The 24,996-nt window shown below is 35.9% G+C and overlaps 1 protein-coding gene across 1 annotated transcript in view; it reads left to right on the plus strand.

Annotated features, from left to right (window-relative positions):
- Positions 1-24,996, plus strand: part of LRP1B (LDL receptor related protein 1B) — a 474,765-nt gene that overhangs the window by 330,867 nt on the left and 118,902 nt on the right. Inside the window, exons 38-45 of the mRNA XM_050976996.1 lie at positions 416-542; positions 697-848; positions 1,136-1,260; positions 4,280-4,651; positions 14,842-15,031; positions 16,888-17,092; positions 22,326-22,518; positions 23,651-23,776. Of these exons, the coding sequence (XP_050832953.1) occupies positions 416-542; positions 697-848; positions 1,136-1,260; positions 4,280-4,651; positions 14,842-15,031; positions 16,888-17,092; positions 22,326-22,518; positions 23,651-23,776 (1,490 nt within the window). The remainder of the gene's footprint in view (positions 1-415; positions 543-696; positions 849-1,135; positions 1,261-4,279; positions 4,652-14,841; positions 15,032-16,887; positions 17,093-22,325; positions 22,519-23,650; positions 23,777-24,996) is intronic.

Raw genomic sequence — 24,996 nt, forward strand, 5'->3', positions numbered from 1 at the left:
TTTTAAATGAGGTCTCATTTCTATACCATTTCCCACAGTTTTTCTCACTACTTCACATCTAAAACACTTTTGAATTAGGCATCCCTTGTATATCCCACCATTTGTTAGTGATTAGATGCAAGAGCCTCTGTTCCAGAATTTATTTTTATTTTTTTAAATTTCTTTTTTTTTTTTTCCCCCAAGCACAAAGCTGAATTCTTTAAGGAATAGAATTGCCTATGGACTCATACAGTTTTAAGAATTTCTTCATATATGTATTTTGAAAAGAATATCTTAAAGTGTCCAATAAATAAGTATTATGATGCACTTAACGTCTTAAGATTATTTAAAGTATTATGGTATTTTTGGATATCCATTTAATGATAATGGTTTATTTTGATTGCAATTTTAATTGGTGATTTCTACAACATTCTAGGTATTTATTTTGGACAGAGTGGGGACAGAGCCCTTGCATAGGCAGAGCACACTTGGATGGCTCTGAGAAGGTTGTCCTTGTGAGCCTGGGGATTGCATGGCCTAACGGGATTTCCATCGATTATGAGGTTGGTTCCTCTGTCTTCCAGCATACCTTAAAACATGAAGTATTTGTTATGTTTCATTAAAGCCAGCTGGTGTTCCACCTTGATGTAATCTTAATAACTCTTAATTAAATACTTGGACAAGCCTGTTGACGTTTCCTTTGAAATTAATCTTTAGGAAAATAAATTGTATTGGTGTGATGCTCGTACCGACAAGATAGAAAGGATTGACCTTGAGAGTGGAGGGAGTCGGGAGATTGTGCTGTCAGGGAGCAATGTGGATATGTTTTCAGTTGCTGTGTTCGGAGCTTACATCTACTGGTCTGACAGGTAATTTATTTTTCATAAGTATTTTAAATCTCAAAACGTTGTTTGGGTGCCAGGTGCCTCACCTTTGTAGGATTAGCCGTTCCTTAGCAAGGTCGCAGGCGGGATCGCGGAATCCCGCGCAGTTTCCAAGGAGAGGCAGTTCTGAAAGATGAAAAGTGCCTCAGTGCCATAGATGAGAACAGGCTTCTCCACCTCCTGTTAAGTGACCTCTCCACTGCTCCTCAGTCATTTGTTCGGGGTGAATTAGTTGAGGATTGTTGATGAGACATCTTCAACTTTTTTGGCAGAGCACATGCAAATGGCTCTATTAGAAGAGGCCACAAGAATGAGGCCACGGATGCTGTGACCATGAGGACTGGCCTTGGGATAAACCTGAAGGAAGTGAAAGTCTTTAATAGAGCACGAGAGAAAGGTTGGCTGTTCTTAAGGATGCTATTGATTGTTTTAATATCACCTGCTACTTTTTCTGTCTATTAAAGCATACCAAAAACTAAGTAATCAATGATATTATCACCACTTTTTTACTCTTGACGTATTTACTTTTTTTAACTAAAATTATTGTACTAAAGAAAGCATACAGTACAAACCCTACTAAAATTCTTCAGAGTGTTTCAAAAAGAAAACCTAAAACCAAAACACTTCCTATCATTCCAGGTTTGATGGTTTTTGTTTTGTTGTTCTTAAAACAGTCTTAGGATTGGGAGACGTTAACCTGTGCTTTACAGAGCAGTAATTTCAGGAGATTCAGATTTCTATTGGACAGAGAACCAGATTTTTTTTCTTATTAAAAAATCCCATCCTCTGTATCTCAATATTTATTTGCTGACATTACTTGGTTTAAATCTTTTTTTTTTTTCTCCTTCTGTGGAAAAAGACCTTGTAAATAATCAGGTTTCCTTTATATTCAATTAGTTTATCAAACTCAAGAGACAAAAGTTATTTTAGACTCTCTGTGATTTATGGTACTGATGGGTAAACTTTATTCTCCACTACCTGAATAAGAATAATCTTGCTATTTAACTGTCTTTTTACTTCTAAAATTCTGGTTTTGACAAGACCTTGAAAAACTTGTTTTACTGAGAAAAATTTGTTAGATGTCTTCCAAAAATTATGATGATTTCCTCAGAAAAAACTGCTACCAAGTAATCCATACAATGTTTTCTAGACATATACTCAAAAGAGAGGAAAAAAATGAAGTTAACACTGTTATATATAAAGTTTTTAATATAAACATATTTATAGTGTAGGTAGCACTCAAAATTTGTTACATTAGCAGCATTATATATCCAAAGATTCTGTGTCTTCTACTTAAATCTCTCCAAATAAATGCATTGTATATGGCATGTTAAATAAATCTGCATTTTTAAAGGAAACATTTACAAATTAATAAAACACTTCTAAAAAATATATTTTTGAGAAAAAATAATTTGCGAACATATATGCATAATATTTTTACTATGGATTTCTGCATGCAATTTCAGAGCATCATATTTTGTGGATAAAAGTAAATCCACACCAAAATCCATTTCTTTTAACTAGGCTAGAAATTGTTAATGTCTGCTGGCTTGGAAGGGCTTTATAATACAGAATAAGGAAAATAGAACAATGGGATAAAACAATGCTTCTTTATGTGTTATTTTAATTGATGGATTTATAGACTTGATCCCATAAGGAACAGGAGAAATGGTTACTGAGGCTAAAAAACTACTGATGTTAATTTGAAAAACATACCTGAATGATTTTTTAATACATTTTTCAAATTTTACTAGGGTACAAATGGTTAATGTCATTGGGAGGGGATGTCAGTGAGCCAGAAGGACAAAAGGGAAAAAACAGGTGAAAAATATTTTTGGAATGTTTTTCTCTCTCACCCTATTAAATATATATCTATATTTATTTTTTTTTTTAAGTTTATTGAAATAGAAGTAGTGAAGAGTTTTAAAAAAACCCAATGTAATTAGTGTCCTGACTTTTGATATTAAAACACCCCCCCCCAAAAAAAAAAACAAACCAAAAACAAAAAACCCCCAACACCCCAATGAGCTGTGCTGATTGTGATTGATGCTTTTTTTTCAAACTCATCTTTTACCCTTTGTGATGAATCTGTCCTGCAGTGGGACTTACAAAGATTCCCATCCTTCAGTGCAATTTTACAGGAGTGCAAGGACGTGCCCTGACTGCCCTGGCTTCGGAACTGGCCATTTTTAAAGATGTTTACAGCCTGTGAACCGTGGAAGCATTGAAGTTTTCCAAGAGATTTTAGAAGCTTGAGGATCTATTTCATATATTTTATTTTTTTCTTCTTGACCTCTCATCCTTCCAAACAGATATTAACTTTTCTAGCCTAATAAAACTTTTAAAGTATCTTTTAAGCAAATGGAATGTAAAAATGTCTATACCTGAATCTCCACATGTTTTACATAACTCCAGAGGACTAGCTCATGGAATTTTTCCTAGGAGAACAAAATTAAATATTTCTTCTTTAAAGAACAAGTTACTCTCATTTGCCATTACTTTTTTTTCTTAAAAGGATTTTCAGCTTGAAATGTATCAGTTAAAGAATTCAATCAACAGTACTTTCAGACACTACCTCTTCCCAACAATTACAGCTTTGTACCTCAAAACATTCTATTAAAATGTTTTATTCACCTTCATTATGTGGAAAATGTTCAGAAATGGGAAAATTACTATACTAAAAAGGCTGAGTTGCTAGGTGGAAAGGGCTGTCAGAAACAGAAGCTGAATTATCTCAACTAGCTATAATAGTAATTCATAGATAGTCCAAAATAAAAAAGACAAATAGCTCCCAATTATTGATGATTACAGTTATTTTAAATACAACTTGTAACAATTGTAGTTACTAATTTGACAGTGATTCCTTAATGGAGTGCAATTGTCGGGGAGTAGGTTTTTGAAGTCAGGTTTTGAATTAAATTAGAACAAAATGTTGGGAAATGTCTTCATTAAAAACAGAGAAGTGGATTTGCACAGTTTTATACCAGTCAATATGTGCATATTTAACTTGGTAGAAAATACCTTAAAGCAGTACTCTGTTGTGATTGTAGCTAAATTTGACTTTTTGCCAGTAACAGGTGTTTTAAAAAAAATGAAAGCTCAAAGGACTTGAAACATTTTCTAAGTCTTCAGCTGGTTTTAGAGGAATAACCCATTTTATCTTTTTCTATTCATAAAATATGTGCTATTGTGAATTGAAAAGGACATTAATTGTGTTTTCTCATTGATTGTATTCTTTATTATCTTTCGGTGTGGTAAAAGTTGCATTATTTGCTCTTCTGTCCTTTGGTTTTCCTTGCGAACATAGCCCAAATAATTTTTAGGAGGAGAATTCCCAGAACACATAAAAATTCATTTCTATTTAGCTAAGTATATTTTGACTTATAAAAGACAGGATTTGTGATGCTTTTTCCCAGGTACCAACGTCTGTGCCAAGAACAACGGCGGATGCCACCAGCTCTGCCTTTACCGCGGCAACGCGCGCAGAACTTGTGCCTGTGCCCACGGGTACCTGGCAGAGGATGGGATCAGCTGCCTCAGGCACGAGGGCTACCTGCTCTACTCAGGACGGACAATATTAAAAAGCATCCACCTGTCAGATGAGACCAACCTGAATTCTCCAGTGAGGCCCTACGAAAACCCAGAGTACTTCAAAAATGTGATAGCGCTGGCCTTCGACTACAGCCTGAAGGGAAGGGGCACCAATCGTATCTTTTTCAGTGATGCCCACTATGGAAACATCCAAGTTATTAAAGACAACTGGACTGGCAGAAAAGTGCTAATTGAAAGTAAGTAAAACAAACAAAAAAATTCCCAATATTCCTTTAGTATTTCAATAAACTTTGAGGGAAAAGTTGGTGATCACTTGGCTTTATAGAGTAAAAATGTCACTGAAATTTTATCATAATCAATTATTATATTTTATCCCTGTAAGATACATTTAAACATTAGCCACTTCAAAATAATTTGGTTTTAAATGGGCTTACGAGGTGTGATGCATATTACTAGAAAACAGAAGTGATGGTGACAATGCTTAATTTATGGCGGAGCATACGTTGAGCAAATGGTGCAACTTTACTGTTGGCACAAAACCTCACTGTGCGTTGCCTGGAAATGAAACCATTTGGTTGTTTATGTTTCTGGTTAGTGAGGGTGAAGTCTCTGGTGTAGCCATTTCCCAGTATAAAATATTAAGACCTTGGTCAGCATGTTCAGTTGACTCACCCTTCTTGAAGTGAAGCCCAAGAAAGAGATTTTTGCTCATTGATAATCAGAGGCAAATTCCAACCTAGACTTTCTAGACTTTGAAACTTCACGCTTTGCACTATCATCAAGAAATTTCTGCCAGCATCATCATCAAAATCTTCATGATTAGACAAACCATTTTTTTGCATCTGAGGTCTCAATAAAATCTCAAATCTGGCAATAAATTATCAACCAAGTCTGACACAACTGTAATATGAGGTGTAAGGAAGGTACCAGGTTTGTCGTGGGAAAATCTGAATTTGAGGAATATCTGAATGTGAATGCATAAGGAATCCATCCTTCATCCTAAACATCCATAAATCTGTATGACTAAAGAGTTAATTGTAAAAAATTCTGATATCTTTAATTTCCGTTCTGCTTAGTTTTTTCTAAAATATGCAACAAGCCACATTCATCTGTAGTCACTTAGCAGATGCAGATACTTAATTTGTTTGTTCTCTTTTCCTTTTTCAATACCTTCTGGTTTATTTGAAGGCTGAAATTTCAGTAATTGTTTTCTGAAATGTCCTATGTTCTATGTAGCATTTATTCCTTAAGATGTGGACAAACCACTCTGTGATTTTATATGATACAAGATGTTGAGCTTTTTTCCCATTGATTTCCTATGTGTGGATATCTTAGAGGAATTTATGACATTTGTATTGAGATATGTTGAAGATAAACTAAGCAATGTTGTCAGGATATTCCCACTACTCCCAGAAAAGCACCCAGGGATTCAGAGTTGAGCTTAGCTGCACGTGAGACTGAAACGTGCAGTGACGACATGGAAGCACAGTTTTAACTCTTGTTTTATAAGAAGAGATTAAGAGTATTATGTGAAAATTCACTGGAATTTTCAACATTAAAAACAGACAAAGAGGAGAAATAAATACTGGTGAAGCACTAATGCGGATGGAAATTGGTTTTTAAAAGAACAATAAAGTATTCCTCATTAGTTCATAATAGGTTGCTCTACAAGAGCTAAAAACATTCCATAAAGCATAGCTGGGAATTATGGTTTTAAGAAATTGTAAGGAGGTGTTTCTACTTGTAGCTTAATATGCCAGAGTTCATTTTTCATTAGCAGAGTCAGCACTCTGAATAATTGAATGTCAGATGAAATTTTGTATCCTTGTAAAAGCCTTCACTGTACATGCTTGGGATGTACATGTGAACTATGGCATTTTGTAGAAATACTTCTGTAGAAATGCTTCGTTTGTAAGTGAGGAGGGACATAACATACATTAATATGTTTATTACTCTCTTTCATGTGTTTTAAACCCCTTCAGTTTATGTTGAGTCATTCTTTTTCAGCCGGTATTTTTGTAGCCTTCCATCCCACAGTCTGCATGTGATTTTTCTCTCACTGTAAACAGCAGACAATTCATGAAGCTGCTTGATATAGTGAAGGTATTTGTTCAACCTCCACCTATAAGGAGAAAAGCAGTGGTCAGATTGGTTGACACCAGGAATTCCATCCACTGGAAGATTAAAAATTCTAAAGTTTTCTTATTTCCTCATTAAGAATCTGTGAACTAGAAATTTTAAATGGAATCCTGCTGAGAGATTTTAGTAATAATGTTTCATTTAAGTATTGAAAAATTACGTATTTGATATTGATTTTTGCTATTTTTCCTCGAAAATTAGTAGAATGCATCTGTAGGAAGTTTTCCTTTATTAGGAAGAGATTCAAAACCCCATTGGAAATACCTAGTGTGGTAATATCAGTTCTACACTCTTTTTCTGCTTCATTAAGTTGAAGTCTACAAGTTGTGAAAACCTTTACTCAGTAATTGACTTTAATAGAGAAAATAGGGAATGATCCATCCAAGACTCTGTTGTCCCAGATTTTTATTCCCTGAATGTAAATCTCCTCATAAAGGATCTATTTCCAGGTGGATCTCTCCCTCCCTGAAATCAGATGTGCCACCCAAATCTAATAGATCCGTGAACTTTTCTGCACACTAAAACCACTTAAGACTCATAGAGCTCTTTGTAAAACAGGTTTCCAGCTCACTAAAAACAGATTTACAACTCATGAGCAGCCCATTATCTAACATGTTTTTAGCTCACTGAGAACAGATTTACTACCCAGAAACAACCCATTATCTAACATGTTTCCAGTTCACTGAAAACAGATTTACAACCCATACGCAAGCTATTATCTACCATAGTTCCAACTCACTGAATATTGATTTAGAATTCATAAACAAGCCATTATCTGACAAATTTTCACCTCACTGAACAGATTTGCTACTCATAAACAACCCATTAGCTAACACGTTTTCGGCTCAGGGAAAGTAGATTTACAGCGTATAAACAACTTTATCTAACTTGTTCTGGTTCACTAAAAACAGATCCCAAACTCACCAAGATTCCTGTGCCTGGCGGGGTCCTGTCTGCAGCAGGAAGAAACAATGACAACAGCAATAAACCAGTCCAGGATGTGCACAGGGCCTTGCCCTAACACTTTTATTATTGGTGCAATGTAGGGGTTTTTTTTGAGGGGATTATTTCATGTCTCTGAACTCTCAGCCAATCAGCAGTGCCTTTCTCCTTTTTTTCTTTTTTTTTTTCTAAGTAACTTTATTAGGTTACTCTTTCTTATTCCCAGTTTTTAGAAACAAGAACCTTGTTCTTGCCTATGATTTCCCACAAATGATCTTTTGGCTGATCTAAGTTGTTTCAAAGATTATGTTTATACCAAGCAGCCTTTTTAGAACTAAAAGTTTCAGTTTCTATTAATTAGTGGGTTCATTTATTTATTTATTTATTTATCATAGGGAGAAGTTTGAAGTAATATATTCACTAACCAAAGCCTGTCTCAGTGTGTCTAGAAAAGCAGTGCAGTGTTCTTATAGCTTTATACAGTGGTACAACAGTAGACAGAAGACCAATGAACAAGTTAAAAATTACAGAAAAAAGGTGGAGGTAAGGAAAACCAAAAAAAAAAGAAATGAGAAAGAGGGAAAAGTATTAAGATGAGATACACTCAGTGGGCTGTTTTTTCTCCTGCCAGTGTAAACAGTGGCAGAGACATTTTGCCAGTGTAGTGTCTTTCACAGCACAAAAAGGAAAAGTTTTGTGAAAAAAATGCTCGTGTTTTGAACCTGAGGCGCTCATGCCCAAGGAACACAAAAATCTTTTCACTGCTAACGTAAAGTGTCAGATCCTGTGATGTATTTTAAGGCTTTTTACAGTCTGAATCTTTTAAAGATGTTCCAGTGTGTGCTGCTGTTCTTCCCAACTAAATGGGTCCAATTTAACTGTCAAAAAGGCATTTATGTTCCCATTTCTCTTACAGAGCATTACATTTTATACATTGTCTGAGATCCCTTTAGTTTTGGAGCTTTCTTCTGCAGGAAAGAACTTTTAATCTGTTAAAAATAAATACTTGAATATTGCTGTTTTTCATGTCATAAATGAATGGGATTCATGATAACTGTGGGCGTTGGAATAGAGGTCCAGTGATTTTTCACTTTTTGAAGGAGTGAAAGTGCGAGGCTGTTGTTAAGTCTAGGATATTTAAATAGTAAAACATAATATTTATCATTACAATGCCAAGGTTGTTAGGGGAAAACAAAGTGTCTGGTTTGTCAATGTAATTTTTTTGTGCATGTTGTTGCATATTAGAGAATCAGACAATGACTGGGTGTTTTTGTTGGAAGGGACCTTTAAGATCACCTTGTTCCAAGACTCTGCCAGGGCAGGGATATCTTCCACTAGACTAAGATCAGTGGGTAAGATCTATGAGTTGCTGTTATAGGTAGATGAAGTTTACTAATTTTATATTAATCTTTTTAAAATTTTATTTTAGAAATGTGCACTTCTCATGCTTTATGTGTTCCTGGTGTGAAGCTCTGAAATATATTCATGGTGGGAGCTGACTCACACTGATCTTTTAGTTTGGTATGTCCTGAGCATTCCCAACCTCATTACTGAGAAAAGTGTTCCTGCCTATTGCATTTAAAGGTGTTCCTGCCTATTGCATTTAAAGGTGTTCCTGCCTATTGCACTTGAGATGGTTCATGAAGACTAAACAATGGTTGTGACTTATTCAACTCTAAACATTGCCCTTAAATTTATATTGATGTACACATTTGCTTTTTTTTTCCATCAGCAGATGGGATTTAGTTGCATAAATTGTAAAACTGTGTTTGGTGGATTGTCAGGAAAAAGCTGCAGAGGAACATCCCTTTAATTTAATTGGGTTTTTTCTAAAGGGTAATGTGATCTAGCAAATATTATTAGATCATGGGGTTTTACTAGGCTGTTCTGTCATTAATGCCTCAAATAGCTCTTTTTCAACAGCAGCAATAAAAGTGTATGATTATACACTTTTATTAGAAAGCTTATTAGGATTGTTGTGATATTGTTCTGAAGGTGGTAAGGGTGAAGAGTTTTGGGGTTTTTTTAGAGTGCACATGTAATGCATAAAAAGATAATGTGAACTCCTGTAATTAGGAAAACATTTCTTCCATGAAAATTGCTGGGATTTTTAATAACCTAGTAAAACACTTCCATCTTTATGTGTTAGCTTTCCATTCCAGATCTCTTTCTGCTTATAAAACTTCTTTATATGGATATGTTTAACTACATTGAAGTTATGATATCATAACACTTGCTAACTAGTAATGATTTGTTGAAACATCCTTGGAGGGTTCCAGTTATACAAAATACTGTTGGCTTCCTAAATTGTTGAGTTCCCTGCATTTTCTTTTGTAGTCCTTTGCTACATTATTCCTGCTAACCCTAAGACAATCCCTAAATTTATCAAAGGAGTAAGTTATATCTCAGATAATGAAGCACAGATGAGTGCAGGTTTGCATCTCTCTTGTGATTTTCCTTGGTAAATAATCAGGGAGCATTTGTGGAAGGACTATATCCATTGTCTGGAAAGAAATAATTGGAGGTAGGTATAGATTTTGTCAAAAAGCTGTTGATGGTTTTGGCAGACACCAAATGTTTTGCTAGATATGAGGTTTCAGTGTTACACTTTCCACAAAAAAAATAAAAAAAACCAATTAACCAAACAAAAAGCAACAAAAAGAATGAAGGATTTTTCTGCTTTTAGAATGGTCTTGTATTTCCTAATAATATTGCCAAGAAGTGTTCATTCTTTCCAATATTGTCTCAGGAAATTTGAGTAGTAAGGTTGCATCCATGGAGATGTTGGTAGTGTCTTTAACTTAAAGAAGTTACCTTGAAGAAGCCAAAGCCTTTGTTCCTGCTGTCTTATTGCATTTAAAAATATTTTATGTGGGATAGCTTATAGCATGGGTTTATTTTTTCAAGACAGAGAAAAATGGTGCAGATATTTGCTCATTTTTGGTAAAATTTTAACAGACTTTACATCTGCTCTGAAACTAAATTATATTCTCAGGCTAAATAGAATGATGTCATAATTGATTATTGCAGTTTATTCTAAACTTAGTTCTGTTTTAGAACTACTGTTTGGAAAAAGGTATTTTGGTACTCGAGGAGCAAAGTGAGGGTGGGAATTATGTGAAGCTCTGATTGTGCAGCCAGTGAGAGATGTGAAAATAAACAATTTCCTTCAGGCGCCTTGTTGCTCGTGAGGCTTTGCTTTCAGCCCAGATCAAACGGTGACCACCTGTTACCTGTCACCATAATCCAGCACAAACAGAGTGACAGAAACCATGGCCCCCTCCTGTGACCAGCCTGCTGGAACCATCCACAGGATGAATCCTGAAAGGGAAACTGCAAAACTGAGCCAGAGAATGAATACTGATGGCTAAAGCTGTGGCCAATGTTCTGATAGCAATGTGCTGTTTGTGCTCAATTTTATTACTTTGATGGCTTTTCAGTGTTAAAAAAAATGATGGTGTTGACAGTTGTTCTTGCTTTACATCATTGTTAAAGGAGTTGGTTGAAATAGAAAATTAAAGGAACCAGGTTGTTGAAGTGGTGCAACTGGAAAAGTTTTGACTGTAAAGTTTCTAGATGGTTTTAAAACAGAAGATAAGAGGTGAAAGCCTGGGAAATGGAGAACTAGTGTGTGTGTGTGTGTGTGTGTGTGTGTGTATAACCAAACTCAACTATTATTGGATAATTTAAACTTTGCCCTTTACTATTTTTATTTTCTGGTTGCATTAATAAGGGAGCATATTCTGAGTTCTTCAGCTATTGATTTGTTGCTTGTCTGTTGCCCAAGAAAGTCAGCTGAAGATCACCATGGCAATATTTATAGGCTGCATCTCATCTGTGGGATGCAATCTATCTTCGTTAACTTCAGTAAAAGTGATAGATAGCATTTGGCAACGTAATGATGTGATCACTCTGGCATTGCCTTTGTAAATCATAGGCTGTTGCATTCTCTTGTGTAGATATTTAATCAGTTATACACCCCATTACTGATTTAATTCAGAACGTCAGTGGCAGGTGAATAATGTGAGTATTTGTATATTAATATCATATTGTATTAATGTTCTTTTCATTTAAGTATGCTATTCATGTGAAAATCATAAACTGTTGCTTCATGGCTAGAATAAATTTAATCAGTGCTGTAGGCATCTAATGTCATCAGTGTTTTAATTCAATATGTCAGTGAAACAAATGGGATTCTTTTCATTTCCAGTTTCTTTATGCTTTACCAATTCGGAATATTACATGATGCTGCAGAAATATGAAGCTTAGAGTAAACAAATTGCTAATTTTCAACCATGGGACTAAATCTCCCAACTGTAGCACCAGAGAGGATGAGTACGTATTTCTGATGTATTTTCCAGTAACTGCATATATAATGATAAATTAAATTTAAGGTAAAAACTGCTCTAGAATATTCTTTAAAGGAGTATTAAATAAGTAAGTATAAATTATATCTATGCAAATCAGTAGTGATACAACACTGCTTAGGAATCTTCTCCAGTGTCCTGTCTTTAGTATTACAAAGTTGCTGAAATGCTTTAAGGAACAGCCTAAAGTCTAGAGAACCTTTTCTAGGATCAATCTGTCCTTGGTCACTGTTTTATCACTGATAAAAAGATTTGCAGGAATTTGGAGAATCACCAGCAACTAAACAAATAAAGAAGAAAACCAAAACAAAACCACAAACAAACAAACCCCCCCCCCCAAAAAAAAAAAAACCAAACAAATTTAATCTAGAAATTTATAAATTAGCAAAAAAGTGCACTGCTGGCATATCCAGCTCACACCATATGCTAGCAAGATCAACGTTACTTGTGTTATCCATTTTATCTCAAAGTTGTATTGTTCTCTAAATCCTTGCCCTTGACTTTAAAACCACCTTATTTATAGTTTTCTAAAGCTATTGAATGAGTCACTTCTGTATTGGTTGAGTTGTCAATTCCGTAAGTACAGAGCATGATAAAACTAAAAGTTTATTAGCAAATAAAAGAGTGTGCCTAGTATAAATCCTTCAGAATGAATCCTTTTGGTGGAGTTAAGAAAATGCACTTGGTGTGTGTTTGCAGCAGTTAATTTTCTTTTTAATTATTTTTTTTCTTGTCTTGTAGCAATTGAATTCCTCTGATTTTTTTTTTCCTAACAGCAAATTTTTTTACTCTGAGTTTTTCTACTTCAATTACATATCAAACAATTTGTATGGCAAAGGTTTTTTTGCAAAACTGCGTATTTTAGATAATTTATTAACACTTTTTTCATCTGTGTTCTAAATGTTTGCTTGTCTCCATACATGGCATAGCCCCCCAAATGGCTGTTGTCTAAAAATTTATAAATTACCATTTTATAAACAGTAACTTGAGATGAAACCTTCTTCTGTCACCATTCACAAGTCTAAACATGGAACTGCAGTGTGATGTAACAAGGGGGAACTTTGCTTTCTGATATCCTTGGGAAAATTGAGTCTCCCTCTTTAGTGCAGGAATTCCTTATAAAACAACAAATCTGGCATTGAAGAGCACTTTCATCCCTGTAGCTGTGTTTGAGTTGATCACATCTTGCTGTGACAGGAAGACCATCATTATTTTTTTGTCTGCTACGGAAAAGTTTTGGGCTATGTTCTGTAATCAGTTTGCTCTCAAATTTCTTGTCAGATTCAGGCATGAAAAAATGCTAAAATTGATAGAAATTCAAGAAGCTACACATGGAAAACATTTTTTAAATTTTTTCTGTCATCTTAAAAGTGAAGAGCAATAAATGGTTTGATGTTTGTTCCTTCCAAATGCAGTGTAGAATTGGGCAGAAAATGTAATACCTCTGTCATTTTTTAACAGAGTCACAGAATATCTGAGTTTGAAGGGACCCATGAGGACCATTGAAACCAAGTTGTGATTCTACACAGGAAAACCTAGTAGTTTAATCATATATCGAAGAACATTTGTTTTAGTTTAAGGATGTATGCGAATTTGGATTCAGCATATAAATTTAATGGAAATCTCTGTTAGGATATTTGAGAGAGCTGATTATCTTTGAATTTCAGTTGGAGATTTCTAAAACCTTCACTATATTTCAGTATTTTGAGTTACTTGTAGATGAGCTGAAGGTACATGGGGTTTGTTTCATAAATTCTGTTTCATGAGTAGGCAAACTATTTTTTACATATTCATCTCCCTTTAAGGAGTGTCATCTCATTTATTTTTTCTGTTGATTCTTCTTAAATATGAGTCATTGTAACTTCTCCACAGATATGTCACAAAATGTGACATCAGAATATGGCCAAATGCTTTAACAAGAAAAATACAAAAAATTGATACATCATTATTGGCCTCTTAATTTTGATTTATGTGCCTCAAAATTTTGATTGTTTTGATGATCAAGTGATCAACCAAAAGTCAAAAAAGTTAGGACCTTTTGTTCTGAATATATGAATTGCATATTTTTAGCAAGCTGAATGTAAATTGTAATAGCCAACATAATATAATCCTAATGATATTTCTAGATTTTTGCCTTCTGTAGCTCATTAATAAGCTGCATGAACCTTCTGGTCTAAAAATATTTGTTTCTAGTAAAATAATAAGTGAAGTTATCAACATACATATTTCTGTAGTAACTCACAAGTAATGGTAGAAAATAATTATTTCTATCTGTCACAGTCTGTCACTTTTATATATTGGGATTAAATACAATTTATCTTTTCCAGGCATTAAATATATGTTTCAGTTGCTTATTAATATCTTTTTTTCCCCTAGCTTACAGTTTTTTGTGTTGAATGAGTGAGTGTGGTGTCATGGCTTATTAAAATTATATATTGATGCTGAGACCTTCAGAGCTGGTATTTTTTCAGTAATTTTCAGGTGTTTAGCAAAAGCCAATACAGCTGTTAACAACAGGGAACTTTCATCCCTGTTAGTACAGCGTGTCAGTGCTACAAAATACATTGAGAGATGGTGCTAAATAATACAAGTAACTGTTGAAAAAATGCCAAGACCTGGTTTAAATGATATTTGAAGATGAGAAGAATAATTATTTAATTATTGTCTGGAATAAATGTTTGTTATTTCTAAAGTGTTATCTGGAGACACTGGAGTGGTAATACCAGTTTAATGCTTGTTGGAATTGATAAATATAGTGAAGTGTTATTGACAGTGGTCTTTCCCTCTATGTTGTTTTAATTTAAATTTATGAAAATTAGAAGATTTTGATTACAATAAAAATAAACAGAGGAAATTAAAAAATGATAATAAGCTGAAATAACTGAACTCTGCGAGTCAGCAGGATCAGCTCTGAGGACAAACAAAACCAGCCCATTGGCAGGAGTTTGATTTGCTCTGTCTGTCACCGTATCTTGCAGATGTTGGGTCAGTGGAGGGCCTGGCTTATCACAGAGCTTGGGACACTCTGTACTGGACCAGCTCCACCACGTCCTCCATCACCAGGCACAGCGTGGACCAGCGGCGCCGCGGGGCGTTCAACCGCGAGGCCGTCATCACCATGGCTGAGGATGACCATCCCCACGTGCTGGCCCTGGATGAATGCCAAAAGTAGGTGTTACATCTCTCCTGCAAGCCCTAATTCTTGCCTGGGGTCAAGTAACACTTCTTTCTTTCCAGTCAGCCAACGTTGCTGAGCCCTACGGATGTTGATTAGATTTCTCTGTTGAGGAGGCAAATGTTAACATGTTGTATTGTTGGTATCTTTTGTTGTCTTGCTCTTATAAAGGAGTTGCAGAAGATTCAATATTTTATTTGTTCTTATGCTTCAGATCAAATAATCATTGCATTTTTATGGAATGTAAAAGAAATTCAAGGTGCTTTTTTTAAGAGTGGGTTAAATGAATTATGGAGTGGTCATTTTCTCAGACATGTCACAGATGCCTCAGGTTTTAGCTTTTATGTTTTTCAGATTCTGTGCTGCTTTAGTGTGTAGTTCTGAGCTTCATATTATGGGGTGGTGAGCTCTCTGCACAGAGCAGGGAGACAAAATAATTCCTTCTCTAGCAGGGGACCAAGGACAAATGATCCAAATTTCAGCCCCAAGAGCACAAACAACGTGGGCTGGAGAGAGAAAACCAAGCAGGGTGGGACTGCATGGACTAAAGCTGGAATTGGACAATTAACTCCAATATGCAAATGGAGCAGAACTTGTAAAAGTGAGAGACCCTGTGACCGGTCAGACATTTTGGGACCATTTTGGTTTCACCTGGGTTGTAGCCCTGCCTGGGCTCTTGTGCTGACAAGGTGGATCCATTGATGCCTTTTAATAAATCCCTACTTTATTCTTTAATTCCATCTAGCCTCTGTTCTATGTCAGCCTTCACAAGGCATTGTCCATCTTACTGCTTAAGTTTAAAAAAAAATGCCAAAACTAATTTAAGCACTTACAAAGAGAAGTCTGAGTTTCTTGTGTGCAACATAGAGCTTCATGTGTTTATCACAGAAATAAGTATTGTGTAAAAGTATGTAACAATGGAAAAAATCCTGTAAAGAAGTCTAAATTCCATCCCACCAATCTCAAAAATACTGCGTTAGTGAGAGAATTTTTATTTTTTACTTCAGTGTCTTACATATTTGTGGTACTTTAAATTTTCTCTGTTAATTCTAGGAGAAAAGCAATCTGCTTTTTCTGCTTCTTGTAACTCTCTCAATGAGGAACATTTCTGCCATATTAAATTCTTTTTTTAACTTGTGTTAGCTGAATGTACAAAGCCACATGAATAGTGGAGCATATTTCCATGTGTGACTTCATGTCCTGTTAATGCAAGTGAGGGGTTTATGCTGCATTGTAAAATACAATTCCCAAGGTACCACCAATAAACCCCAAAGCTCTGATGGAGATTGCAATGAGAGGAGGGGCAGGTTTTGTCAGTCCATGGATTAGAATTCCATCAGCAGCCCGGTCCATAACACTTACTGTCGTTGGTAGCAACAAGGGGCTGACTGAGCCTCCTGTAGAGCACATCAACTCTCTGCACACCATTCCTTGGGTCTGTATGAGAACTGTAATGTGGGAGAAGCTGCAGATTGATTTCACTGTTAAATATTACTAATATACATATTAGCTGAATTAAGTTTACATCATTACACAGCTTGTATCTCTCTCTAATGGTAAATTGCTACAGAGACAAGATCAGGATTGAACAGATCTGTAAGAGAGTAGAATTACTCCTATGCTATTAAGGAACTACATAACTGCTATAATTTATATATATATATAACTTATTTATAGGCTGTTGCATTTTCTTATTCACTATTGATTATCACATTTATTTATAGATGCCATTCATAGTTGTTTATGAAGGCATTTGTTTGGGTTTTTTTTTCTCTGTTGCTCATTTTGTAGAGAATTAAATTATAAAATGTATCTTATGGTTGTGTTTGTTATTTTGATTTTAATACAGCTTAATGTTTTGGACTAACTGGAATGAGCAGCTCCCAAGCATCATGAGATCCACCCTCTCAGGCAAAAATGCCCAGGTTATCATTAGCACTGATATTCTGACACCAAATGGACTCACCATTGATCACAGGGCAGAGAAACTTTACTTTTCAGATGGCAGCTTGGGGAAAATTGAGAGGTGTGAATATGATGGATCACAAAGATATGTAAGTAAACCAGAAATTATGTGCATACCCATTGTTATGTTTGTTTGCATCCATTATCATCTTCAAAGTGAAATTGTTACAGAAAGATTAATAATTGCCTAATTTTCTCCTAGTATTAATTGTATGTAGGACTTTTAACTCTATTGAAATACAAAGAATGGGTTGTTTGCTCAGAATTTCTTTTGTGTAATGCTTGAGTGTTTCTCAAATCTTATTTCTAATATTTTCTAACTATAAATTTTCAGATATTGAACTGCTCTGCATTAGTCTTTCATCATAATATATTTTGCTCCTTGAACAGTCTTTTAGTTTCAGGTCAAGCAGATCTTTTACTAGGAATGTGCTGAAGGCAGTTGATCTGTGCTTGTGGTTTTGTTACATCTTTAGCGCTACATTTCTCTTATTTCATGAAATCTTCATTTCAGGGGCTTTGTACCTCCCAAAGTTCAGGATATAATGAATGAAGGGCATGTTCTGGCTTGTATTCAATTCCCAGTTTTACAGGAGCGTGCATCCTCTCACTTTGATAACCATTAACTTTTAAAAAGTGCTTCATATGCAATATATGAACTTTGATTTTTTTTTTTTTCATCATAAATGAAATCTACATGGCTCTTTGGAATCTTATCCAGTAGTTCCCCACACTATTTTTAGACAATTTTTTTTTCAGAATAAAATAGGAGAGCCAAGCTTGTAAGAGCAGAACTGAAGTACAGTCAGCATGGACAGGCACGTGCTTTTCCTTTTTCCATTTGTTTTCCTTCTATAAAAATTGACCACAGCTCACTAATGCTTTCAGATGCAGTAACTGTATCAAAAACTTGGCAAACCAACCAAATGGATTCTGAAGTTTTCAGTCTCTGGCTGTGTACTTATTAACACAAAACAGAAGTACAAGGTAATTAGGGAAGTACGAGGTAATTAGTACAGTGTGATTAAATAGTTTACCTTCATCTTTGCATAAGGTGTAACAAAATCGGCATCACAGACATGAAGTAGGACATGATGACACTTAGTTACAGAAACCATTACTAAAATAGTACTTTGTAAGTCAGGTCTTTGGCTTTCACTTTGCAGCAGCAAGAGGAAAATTGAGTTTTCTCAGTGAACATTGAAACTTCCAGTTTTTCTGAGTACCTTGCCTCTTGGTTTGGCTTTCGGACAATGTACCTCCTCTTCTCCATTGCAGTGAAAAATGAACCTCCTGGACACAACGCTCTGAGTCCAGCACGCTCTTCTGAAAGGTTTCTGGGAGCTCTGGTGTGTTACACCAATCCCTATTGTGGGATAATCAGCTGATTCTGTTCTAAAAGCATTGATCTGGGTTCTCACTCTTCCTGCACTGCTTAGCTGAGGATTGTTATGGCAGAAGGAAAAGCCCAGCAGGCTGCTTGGCCTCTGGCAGCACTTCAGCAGAGTGGCTGATCATGCTGTAGATCATTTTTACTTCATTTTAACTGACACAAGCAATGCCAGAATCCAGACTGTTGACTCTATTATTAACCTAGTGAAAAATAATATTTCCAGGGCAGTTGTGTTACTTTGCTCTGTGCTGTCCATCTGGATGAGATCCCCGATTTCTGTGACATCAATGCAAGCAATGATTGTTCTGCTCCTCTGGTGATCTCAGATTCTTTGGGGTGTTTCAGTCCTCAGCCAGCTGTCAAAAATTGTTTAGACAGATTACCCTTTTCCACAGCATCTCTGCTTTATTGCTCCCTGGTTTCAGTTAGGTTAACAAGGGTATGAATTGGGTAGTAGGACATGAAAGGCTAATGGCAATGTAATGAATTTCCTTCCAGAGAGCAGCTTCTTTCTTCATTCTGCTCACCACAATAATCTAGTGCAATGAATTAGTAGAAAATCATTTAGCAATATTGAACTGACTCCTTAAAGTGGATTGTAAGGGTTTATTGATTTTTGTGTTGAGCTGATATTTTAATACCAGTATTTGGTTTCAGGAATAATCTTTCAAGTTTGGAAGATATTTTTTTTTTGTTACTATTGTTCCTTCTTATTGCTTAAAAGATATGAAGACTTTAGGGTTAGATTTTTAACAATTTTTGTTCTGTTCTACCAAATCTTCTGGTTTCAAAAACAGAAGTGGTGCTTTTTTAAAAATTATTATTATTCTTTCCCATTTTCTTCTGGGTTTTGATCCTGCCCTTAATTGGATTTAACATTATGGCCACACCTGGTTTTAGCTGCTTAGTGCTTTAAATGCAGCAGTATTTAATGAATACAGAAACAGAGCTTTCAGCAAATAAAGCTAGTTTCAAGTATTGGACTTATTTTTCTAATAAATCATGAGCTACTTTGATTTATTTTTCCTTTTCTTCTTCAGTGTGAAATATTTTGTAACATGTTATGTGTGAAAACTAGAAACATCATTAACTTCCTGTAAACAGTTACTTTTTTTAACATCCAGGTGGAATGTTTTGTTCTCAGTTATAATTTTGAAGACTTAGGGTGTGATAGTTTAAATCAATATGGGTTTAGAGATATTTCTGGTAATTATAGCCTTCATGTAATTACAACCTGCCAGTAATTGTAACTTTCAGTTTCTAGGATGTTTGTTTTTATTCTGTTGAATTTCTGTATTAATGCAATTCAGGAAGTTTCACAGTTGGTATTCAACTTCTGGTTTATTCAATTAGATTTTATCAGATATCTTCTTCAGTCTACAGCAGAAGTGCAAGGTTTAGGTTTGGCTGTGCATTTATGAAAACCAGAGAAACCAGAGAAAAAATTTCATCTGTTGCTTAGAGCTTCAAATATCTTCTGTAACTGAACCTTGGTATCATTTAGTATTAAAACATGGGATGTACTCTTGGATGTGTCTGACTTCCACTCTTGCAGGTGGAAGGGGTGGTAGGGATGTCTTTTCATGATTCCTTAAAGTGTAAAAATTGTGCTTGGGCTGTTGCAAGTTTTAGTATAAATTTAGAGTTTAAAAAATCGAAATAAAAAATTGTCACAACTTTTAGTATTATTATATAAATTAGAATTTCAGTGAGCTGTAAAGGTGACCAAAAGCTGATAGAAATATGAACTCTTTATTTTGGTTGCTTGAATAAAACCAATGCCCTTGGATAGGGTTGTGACATAACACAGAGACTCCAGGAAATGAAATACAATGGGCATAGTGAAAAAATCTTTGGTTTTGTGGCACTGTATTTGGATCTCAGCTCTCCCAAGGCTGAACAGCAAAGATCAGTTCTGCAGTGAATTTGCATTCTATTGTTGCCATCTGAGATAAATTAGGACAGTGCTGCCCAGCACAAAAAGCTGAGCAGGGCAGTGCTTTAGTCTTGGTTTTAACAATAAAATCTTTCCAACTGGGACAGTTTCACTCTATCACAGAGAAAAATATGGTACAGAAAAATCTGCATGGCCAGATTTCATAAAGCTCTTTCAGAAACATAGGTGATTTTTAATTTTTTTTTCCCCCTGAAATGTCTGAATATGAATACTGCAAGCTTTTAAGAGTGTATTATGAGAAGTGTCTTACTGGAAATGTGCACAATTAGAGAAAAAATCTTTTACCATTAATTTATTCCCATTTATCTTTTAATACTTTTCATTCCAGAAGAATGTTGGGTAGAGAAAAGTTGTCCTCCTGGGATATTTATCACTGGGAAAAAAATCTTTACTGGGTAAAATGATTTGCTGTCCAACCCTCTTTAAAATATGCAGAAATACATGATGTGCATAGTGAAGCAGAATTTGTTTTAATTATCTGATTAATGTAAGCAATTTTGACATTCTGTCTGTATAAGTGAATTTAAACACAGACAGGGATGTTCCTGTACACAGGACTAGAATTATTTATGTTAGCAGGTTGTTGAGATACCCTGAACTGGCACAGGTGGGAGCAAACCTGGAGCATCCCTTGGTATTGAATCCTGCAGAACTGGGGCCCCTTCTTAGTCTCCAAGGCATAGCTGTAGTATCCAAACTGGGGCTTTTGTTTCACAAAATGAAATTTGGATGTTCTCTATTGTAGGTGCATTTGTTATATGGAGAAAAACTTCCTACACACCCACAAGGAATTATTTAATACTTAAATTTGGGATTGACTATTACTGCTCTGTTCTCATCCAGCATTTTTTAAAGAGCTGTCACACAGCATCCCCTTGCAAGCACAAAGGATTGCTGATTCATGGAGATTTCCATGAACACTCATAGTTGTTATAAACTCCCTCTGGGAAAGGGGATAAAGCACACCAAGCAGATGGAAGACCATGGTGATCTAAGTACATGTGTTAAAGGATATTATTTTTCTAGTTTTATCCCAATTTCCCTATGATAAGTTGCACATAGACACAGGATTTTTTTTCTCATAGCCTGGGTGAGAACTGTTCCCTCTTTATAAATATACATAACCTACTATTTTTTCACAGACAAATTCAGAATACAATTCAATAAAAATAGTAAGAGTACTATTTCTGTCCATTATCTAATAGAGCTAACCCCCTTCCTGTAATTCTCTTCAGCCAAAATTAAACTTTCAACTGAAAAACTGATATAAATTCATCATCTTCTTCAGAAGGGAAACTGTTCATGTGAAATTTTAAATTCTGATATATGGAAAGAAAACGCGTGCAAATATTTTACAGGAGCTGTGATTTGGATTGAGATAAAATTCATTTTATTTCAAACCTTATAGTGACCTTGTAGTGATAGTTTTTTCAAACTATATAGTGACCTTCAATTCATTTGTTCCTTCTAGGTTTTAAATTAGTTATTACTGTGGTGAGATTGTTTGGGGTTTTTTTCTGAATTGGGAAACCTGAAACATTTATTGTCTAGGGTTCAAGTTTCTAATGTGATGATGTGGTGAGTACTCTTCAGTTCTAAAGCTCTTCAGTTCACTTTGGTTCCTAAAGACTGAGTTTTTAGACTTTCAGCCATGCTGAAAGAACCTCTTCTCTCTTTTGTTGGAGCTATTAAGCAGGTAAGGTGTTGAGTAGGTATTTTTACAGGCACGTTTAGATAAACTGCGATTTTTTAAATTAAGGAACAGCTGCCTGGTTTTGTGAAATTTGGATGCCTGTGGCATCCTTTTAACACATTTTAAGTGCTGTTATCTCATTTCCCCAGGTGCTGCAGGTATAAAAGTATTAACTTTTTTCCCCCAAACGTCATGGGAATTGCTGTTTGCACTTTAAAATCCTCTCATTCATTGACAGCACTGCCTCTCTTGTTTCTCTTCTGCACTTTTGCCCTTTAGGTCATTGTCAAGTCTGGCCCAGGCACCTTCCTCAGCCTGGCTGTGTATGATGAGTACATCTTCTGGTCAGATGGAGTGAGGAGAGCCATCCTGCGTTCCAGCAAGTACACGGGAGGGGACACCAAGGTTCTCCGCTCCGACATCCCTCACCAGCCCATGGGAATCATCGCTGTTGCCAACGACACCAACAGCTGTAAGCTACAAAGCAGTTTTCCTAATGCCAATATCATTCATTTCTGGGATTTTACTTAGTTTTAGCTCAGTTAAAAGTGTTTCATGGTGTTTCATTAATTCTTTCGTTAAGAAAAGATGGGGTATAACCTTTTCCCAAGTGTCTTGGTCTGGAAAGGCAGGTGCCAGCTAAGGAAGCCAGGGGCCTTCCTTGAAATGGAAAATGTAAATCCCCTCCCTCCAAATGATTATAATTTTTAAAATAAGAGGATCTCAGAAAAAGATATGGGAATAGGAATAAGAGTTCTTTACTAGGAAAATTAAAATACGAATGCAATAGTACAAACAAACAAAAGAAAATACACTGACAGAGTCAGAACAGGACCTGACCCCCTGTGGCTCAGGGTGGTGGCACAGTCCCATCCCAGGGGGGCTCAGCCCTTCTGCAGTGCCAGCTGTGGTTCTGCTGGAGCAGGGATCCTGCACAAGGGGGGAGTTTTCTCTGAAGCTCCAGGGCTGCTGGAGATGGGCTTGGTCTTCCTCTGGGAATGTAGTGGAGAAGAAAGCTGCTCCTCTGGGAATACACCAGGCAAAAGCTTCTTTGGTGTTCCAAATGTCAGATTATATCCAGGTAGGAATTCTTGGCCCCTCCCCCTGGGTGGAGTATCTCCCCATGGGATGATGGAATTTTATCAGCCATGCAGGGACACTCACTGGCCCATTAACAGAAGGAATTTTCCCAGAGGGAGGATTGGTTTGTGGAAGAGATAAAGAAAACTGCCCAATTAACTGTCCCACCTCTAACAGATGGCAATAGAATGCACACTCATCTTACAACCCAGGACACCAAGTCAATAAGCATTATTCAGAATGTTCTGCTATGGGTGTTGAGCTCAGTGGATAGCAGTTAAATACTTTCCTGTCAAATTTCTGCAGTTTTGAATGTTGCAGGTTTTCGAAATTATTATTTTCCAGGTGTTTGTTTATCTTTAGCGTGCCAGCATCTGAGGGATGCTGACATTTTCATCTGACTGATAAAACCCGAATCAATTGCCCATGAATCTGAGATACGGTGACTTTTGCTCTCTCAAAGACATTGGCCACTGAAGCAAATTTAATAAAATAGAGTTCATCTCTTATTGTTTGTCTTCCAGGTGAGTTATCTCCCTGTGCACAAATGAATGGAGGCTGCCATGATTTGTGCCTTCTGACGCCTGATGGACGAGTGAACTGCTCGTGCAGAGGGGACAGAGTCCTGATAGATGATAACAGATGTGTGAGTAAGTAATGGTGGCTGACACGATGCTTTTCTGTGCTGTGAGGCACTGGGCTTTCATAGGACAGTTGGCCCAAGCCATTCATTTTATTTCTTTTGTACACTGAAAAAAAAATGATCTGGCTATTCAGCACAAACCAGGCTTTTAACTTTTTTGTCTTGTAAGTCTTTTGGGGGGTTATAACATGTTCATACTCTCATTAAACTCCTAGTATGGTAGTGGGCTGCTGTTACCTGTAAATAGAATTTTTACCTATTTATCACAATTACTGCTGAGATAGAAATATCTGTGTGTATCCTTCCCTAAGGTTATGTGGGATCAGCTACTGAAGCTGAACCTTAATTAAATCACTTTCTCACCTGTCTCTCTCTGTTGTCAAACCAGTGATTGGCAGTGGAAGTGAGAGAGGTTCAGCAGATGACTTCACATGCCTAACAATTTATTTTATAATTATATGGCATTTATATTTTCCAAATGCATCACAATTCTTAAAATTGCTCTTAGGTAAAACCATGTTTAAATTGTCATCTAGGACATGAAATAAGATTTAATCTTCTAAATTATTCTGTAGAGTGTTTGCAGGAAATGTTGATCTCAGCTATCAGGAAAAAAAAGAAGACGACATTAAATGATGGGGTAGAGTAGCACAGAAAGAATGGAAACAAGACAGACTAGAGTTTAGCTTTGAGATCAAAAGTTCCTTTCTTCATAAAAGAATTGCAAGTGATACTCAATAAAATTGAAAGTTAGCAATTCCAGCTGAGAGAAGGAATTAACTGTCCTTTCACAGTGTAATTAGGCTGTGTAACTTACTGCCAGTCAAGAGCCTTGAGACAAAGCTGCAGTGAAATTCTGAGAGGGAGAGATGCTGATGTGGGTAATGACTACTCTGACTACTTACTTGTCATCAAAGAAACCATTTAAAAGGTGCTTAAATTCTTTGTTTCTGCAAGATGGAGTTTGAAGCAGTCTCTACAAGGGTGTCCAGATAGAGTCAAACTGAGGGCAGGTTATACTACATATACTTTTATTGTTTTCATTTTTTTCTAAAGATTGCAGTCTAAGATGCTGAACTAGATGAACTATGAATGTAATTGATAATTGTTCTCTGTAAGTTCTTACAATGCTAGAAAATGGAGGGAAAAGAGATAAAAATACAAGAATGTATAGGACTAAAGTCATGTTCAAGACCAGATCTCGCCTTGCTCAGAATCTGTTTTCAG

The sequence above is a fragment of the Serinus canaria genome, chromosome 7 (genome assembly GCF_022539315.1).
Source record: "Serinus canaria isolate serCan28SL12 chromosome 7, serCan2020, whole genome shotgun sequence".
Classification (NCBI taxonomy): Eukaryota; Metazoa; Chordata; class Aves; order Passeriformes; family Fringillidae; genus Serinus; species Serinus canaria.